This window comes from Dipodomys ordii, unplaced genomic scaffold (genome assembly GCF_000151885.1).
Source record: "Dipodomys ordii isolate 6190 unplaced genomic scaffold, Dord_2.0 Scaffold74, whole genome shotgun sequence".
NCBI classification, from domain to species: domain Eukaryota; kingdom Metazoa; phylum Chordata; class Mammalia; order Rodentia; family Heteromyidae; genus Dipodomys; species Dipodomys ordii.
Window position 1 is genome coordinate 520183 of NW_012267290.1, and position 5642 is coordinate 525824.

Below are 5642 nucleotides of genomic sequence, written 5' to 3' on the forward strand. Positions count from 1 at the left end.
CATAAGAAACGATGTTTCATAAATAATCATTGTTTTCAGCTTTATGCTCTGCGAAATGGGAATGATACTATATACCTCACCGTGAGGAGGACTAAATAAACTATATGAAACAGCTGAGAATGCTCGGATCATAGCAGACACTCATGCCCTGACCTAATTTTTACAACGTAAAAGATACATGGAAATAGGAACCTGAAGTATCACTCATTAAAAAAAAAAGTACCGTCGAACATCCAATGTGCAGAAAGAAGTGCCTCAAGAATCTCAGAGAGATTACAAAAAGCTTCATACACCCCCTGACCCGAGAACGTCCATCCGTTCCAAAAACTACAATTCCCAGAATGCACCTTAAAAGGCCTGGGGGAAGTGGAGTCTGCGGGCCAAGCTGCGGGAGATTGACAGAGGTGAGCTTCCCCCTCCCCCCACCCCCTCCAGAGAAATCTTTTCTGCCTCCTAAGGGCGGGAGAACCTCGAAGCCGGCCCGCTCGGAAGGGCGGGGCAAACGCAGCAAACGCAAGGAGTGACCAATCAGAGGGCCAGTCTCTGAGCGGTGACGAATCAGAACGCGGCAGCGTCTGTGTGGCCTGGCGCGCGCTAATTTGAATATGCTCTTGGAGCGTCTGGCTGGGCTGAGGAGAGGTCTGAGGGGTCCGGGCTGCACGGAGCCGCTGCCGGGCCCGGGTTACAAGTAGAAGCCGCGGGGAACCACAGTCTCTGACCCGAGGTGAATGTCAAGCGGAGAGTGCGTTTACTCCCAGCCCGGCAGGTCGGCGGGCTGGAGGCCGAAGCCGCGGGTGGGCTCCCCGCCGTCGCGAGCCCCGGGTTTCCCCTGGGTGCCGGCGGCGGCGCCGTCCTCGCCCAGCCCGGCGGGGTCCCGCAGACCCGGCCCGTCCTGCGGGTGGCTTTGAGGTTGGGGGTGAGCTTTGCGCGCGTGACCGGGCCCGGCCGGGACGGCGGCAGGGTGGCCGTGCGCGTCTCCACCCTCCCTCGAATGGGGTCTCTGCTCTGGTGGAGCGGGGAGGCTGCGGAGGCGGTTGCGTGGGGCGTCCAGGAATTGGGGTGCCGCGGAGAGCAGCCATGGGAGGGAGCAGGGAGCGGCTTCATGGAGTTCTCCAGAAAACCGTGCACTTGACATGAGTGCCTCAGGACAGCTTTCCAGCGTGAAACGAGTGTGTGTGCATCCGATAGGTACACACCCGAAAGGGTTAGAAAATGAAAGTCCTTTTTTCTTGAATCTGAAACAAATTGACCTAGTGATTTTTATGCCCATTTGATGAGTTTGTTTATTTTTACCTACCCGTTGCTTTTAGGAGTTCAGTTAAGAAGATGGCAGTGTTCACCCCAAGAAAGAGGAAGCAGAATTTTTTGAACTGTGACAGGTGAGTGTCATCCTGTACACATACACTTCAAAAAAGAAAAAAAAAAGCTATCTTGTTTTTCTCCTAAAATTTCCATTTATCTGAGGTCTGCTCTTAGTGGCTATCGTATTATTCTATTTTCTAGTGCTAGTTTGGAAACACAAAAGCTTATATAACAAATTATGTAGTCTTTTGGGAGAGTCAGTTTTTTTTTATGGCTAGGACATAAGCAATCTTTTATTTCCTTGTTCCTTCCACTCATTTCTGTAATATTTAAGGTAATATCCAATATAGAATTAATGCTTACCTGTAAGCAAAGTTTTGTGCACAGAAGTGTCTGAAGTTTTCATTACCTACAGTCAACTGGATCTGAAAATATTAGAAAAGACAGTGATCATATAGTAAGATTTTTTGACATTTTTTTTTTGGGTCCGGTCATGAGGCCTGAACTCTGGGCCTGGGCTCTGTCCCTCAGCTCTTCAGCTCAAGGCTAGCACTCTACCACTTGAGCCACAGCGCCACTTCCAGCTTTTTTCTTTTTGCTTATGTGGTGCTGAGGAATCGAACCCAGGGCCTCAGGCATGCAAGGCAAGCGCTCTACCACTGAGCCACCTTCCCAGCCTTAGTAAGATTTTTTTTTGAGAGAAACTGCATTCATTTAATTGGTGTCCTGGTGTTGTTAATCTCCTACTGTGTCTACTTTATAAATTAAATCTTTGCATAGGTATGTATAGAAAGTGTAGTATATGTATGGTTGGGTTCTGTCTGTATTTTCAGGCATCCACCAAAAGTCTTTGAATGTATCCCCTTGTGGATAAGGGGGATGAGGGGACTATTGTACTACAGCATTACTACATGTGATACCAGAGATAAATTAGCTTTTAAGCTGGGCACCGGTGGCTCATACCTGTAATCCTAGCTACCCAGGAAACTAAGATCTGAGAATCAAGGTTCAAAGCCAGCCAGGGCAAGAAAGCCCGTGTAATTCTTTATCTCCAGTTAGCTACCAAAAACTGGAAGTGGAGCAGTGACTCAAGTGGTAAAGCACCACCCTTGAGCAAAAAACCTAAGGAACAGCACCTTGGCCTTGTTCAAACCCCAATACTGGCACAAAAATAAAAAAGAAAAGAGCCTGGCTTTCATAGCTTATTAACACATACACATATCAAAGCCTTCTTGTAAATACTGTTATCTTCCTGTAGAAAGATATTTTCTATGCTTTGTTAAAGATAATTTGTTATTAAATAGCTGTTTGATGAAGAGGGATGTATTGTTTTGGTATGATTTTCTATATGTTTGTTTTCAATATGTATTGTTTTTGATATAAAGGGAATTTGTGTAGTAGTAGGTCTCCATAAGTTTTATAATAAAATAATGAACCTATCAATGGACTTCCTTTCTTTTCATAGCCTGTTATCAGAAATATCATCACAGGAATTAATTTTGAACCTCACTGAAAGTCTATTTCCATCACCTACAAAAAAGTATGCTTGTCAGAACAGTGATAAAAAAGAAGACAGAGAACATTGCTTTCCTCAAGACCATTTGATTTCAAGTCCACACAAAACAACTACAAAATACAGATTGTCATCTGTAGATCACAGCTCACCATTTAAATCTGCTGTGTCTACTATATCTTTTTACAACAAAGATAAATTGTACCTCAATCCACTGGAGAGAAAGCTGATAAGAGATAGTAGATCTTGTCTGCAGACTAATGGTGAAGATAAACCTATTCCCATTATGACTGAAAAAGTCTCTATCAAAAAGAAGACCAAAAAAACACGAAAGAGTTTAACTGTTAAGTGTCAACGCCGTTTTACGCACATCAAGGAAGTGTCAACAGATTCTAGAAATTCCAAGCAAAATCAAATGTCAAATAAACCTGTTGTAAAGAAAGAATATAATTGTTACCTAGCTGAAAGTAATCCAAATACTCCTCGGGTTCTAAGCCAAAAGGTAAAACCACAGGTTACACTCCAAGGTGGAGCCGCATTTTTTATTACTAGGAAAAAAATGTCTCTTAAAAAATTGTCACCAGAAGATAGACCGTCACTAGGAGTCACATACAAAAATAAACCAGAAACAACTGGAGATTCTGATTCAGAGGTTATATGTAAGAGAAAAACTTTTGTGAAGAATCAAATGTCAAAATACTTATTACTAGAAAAGAATGTTGAACTACAACATTCAAGAAGTAGAAACAAAGAAGAATTAATAAAGGTAAGGAAATCTAAGTATATCACTTCAAAAAGAGCTGGCTAGTAAGTCTTCAATCTAAATAACATATAGTGAACAAGTTCACTGTATATGAATCTATCTCAGTTTAAGAAAAATTGAGATACAGTGCAATTTCCTTGTCCATCTCCCAATTGTTATTCCTGTCACCATACAGCAAACAAATAACTAAGTCTCTGTTAACACCATTTCTAGCCAAGCACTGATAGTTCCCACCAGTAATCCTGTCTACTCAGGAGGGTGAGATCTGAAGATCACAAAGCCAGCTGGGGCAGAAAGTCCATGAAACTCTTACTTCCAATTACCAGTTAAAAGCCAGAAGTGGAGCTTGTAGGTCAAGTGGTAGAGTGCCCAGTCTGGAGCCAAAAAGCTAAGGGACAGTGCCCTAGGCCCTGAGTTCAAGCCTCAGTCCTGGCACCAAAATAAATGTATAAATGTTTTCTGGGCTTTAAAGAGCTGATTATTTAGCTAGATATTTATTCAGTTCTGTCTTATTTCCTGAGAAGCTGGACTTGTGCATTTTAAATTTGTACAAATAGGCTCTTCTCTCTAAGGATGAATCAGAAAGGGTAAAGGGACACTGTGGAGCCCAGAGAAATGACACTGACACATTTTAATCTTCACAAGGCAAATTGTCGTTATCTTGGTCTATAAATTGACAACACAAACTACAGTATTAATAAGTACTCAACTTTTTTTCTTTTTGGTCTGTCATTGGGCTTGAACTCTGGGCCTGGGCACAGTCCCTGAGCTCTTCAGCTCAAGGCTAGCGTTCCACTACTTGGAAGTGTCCAATACCCTTGACTTCTAAAAGGCAATTTACATTAATTAATACAGAAGATATCTTCCGAATTATAATGAACTATGTTTTGGAACCTGACCTATTAAGATTCACTCACTTAGGGCTGGGAAGGTGGCTCAATGGTAGAGTGCTTGCCTTGCATACATGAGGCCCTTCCATAAAAAGCTGGAAGTGATGCTGTGGCTTAAGTGGTAGAGCACTAGCCTTGAGCTAAAGATCTGAGGGATAGAGCCCAGGCCCAGAGTTCGAGCCCCATGACCAAAAAAAAAAAAATTCACTAAATAGAAGACTAAGAATTACAGATTTCCTTTACATTTTTTTTAACTTCATCGTTGTTTTTAGGATTCATCTGGTGCAGTAGTTTCTTCAAAGGAATATAAACTTGATAAAGATAACAATTTTCCTTCAGAGAATTCTGTTGAAAACAAGACAAGTAAGTAAAATTTCTCATAGGAGTTTAGCTACTTGTAATAATGCTTAGTATGTTTGTATATGAAATTCATATGCAATAATAGTTTCTGGATCCAATTTTTATTACCCATTTTTTAGTAACCAATATTGTGGTAAAGCAATGCAGAACATTTTGAAAATCAGGAAAGAAGGAGCTTTTAAGTTAAACCTGTGTACAAAGGGCTGGGAAAGTGGCTCAGAGGTAGAGTGCTTGCCTTGCATGCATGAGGCTCTGGGTATTCCTCAGCACCACATAAACAAAAAAAGCCTGAAGTGGTGCTGTGGCTCATGTGGTATAGTGCTAGCCTTGAGCCGAAAAGCTGAGGGACAGTGCCCAAGCCCAGAGTTCAAGCCCCAGGACCGAACAACAACAACAAAAAAAACCCAACCAAAAAATAGTAAGGCTTAACTAATTGATCTTGCTTAAGCTCAAGATTTGAATGTTCTCTTTGTAAGAATCATTTATAATTGTTTTACCCAAAATAAGAGCGAGGAGTAAAGAAAATTTATATATATATATGTATATATATGTATATGTGTGTATGTATAGATGTACATTGTATATGTGTGTGTGTGTATGATGTGTGTTTATTTGTGAACAAAGCTCAGTTTTTTTTTACTTTTAATGCTTTTTTAATTTTTTTTTAAATTTTTTTTATTGTAAAGATATTATACAGAGGGTTACAGTTACATGAGTGAGGTAATGAGTACACTTCCTCTTGAACATTGTTACCCCCTCCATTGTTTTCCCCCTACCATCCCCTCCCTCCCTCCCTTCCCCAGGTTCTTTTTTT

General features: G+C 41.5%; 1 protein-coding gene across 1 annotated transcript in view; it reads left to right on the top strand.

Annotated features, from left to right (window-relative positions):
• Positions 1-624: 624 nt before the first annotated feature.
• Esco2 (establishment of sister chromatid cohesion N-acetyltransferase 2) overlaps positions 625-5642 on the top strand; it is a 10560-nt gene continuing 5542 nt past the window's right edge. The window contains exons 1-4 of the mRNA XM_013024191.1: positions 625-724; positions 1311-1379; positions 2768-3581; positions 4741-4831. Of these exons, the coding sequence (XP_012879645.1) occupies positions 1327-1379; positions 2768-3581; positions 4741-4831 (958 nt within the window). The 5' untranslated portion in view covers positions 625-724; positions 1311-1326. The remainder of the gene's footprint in view (positions 725-1310; positions 1380-2767; positions 3582-4740; positions 4832-5642) is intronic.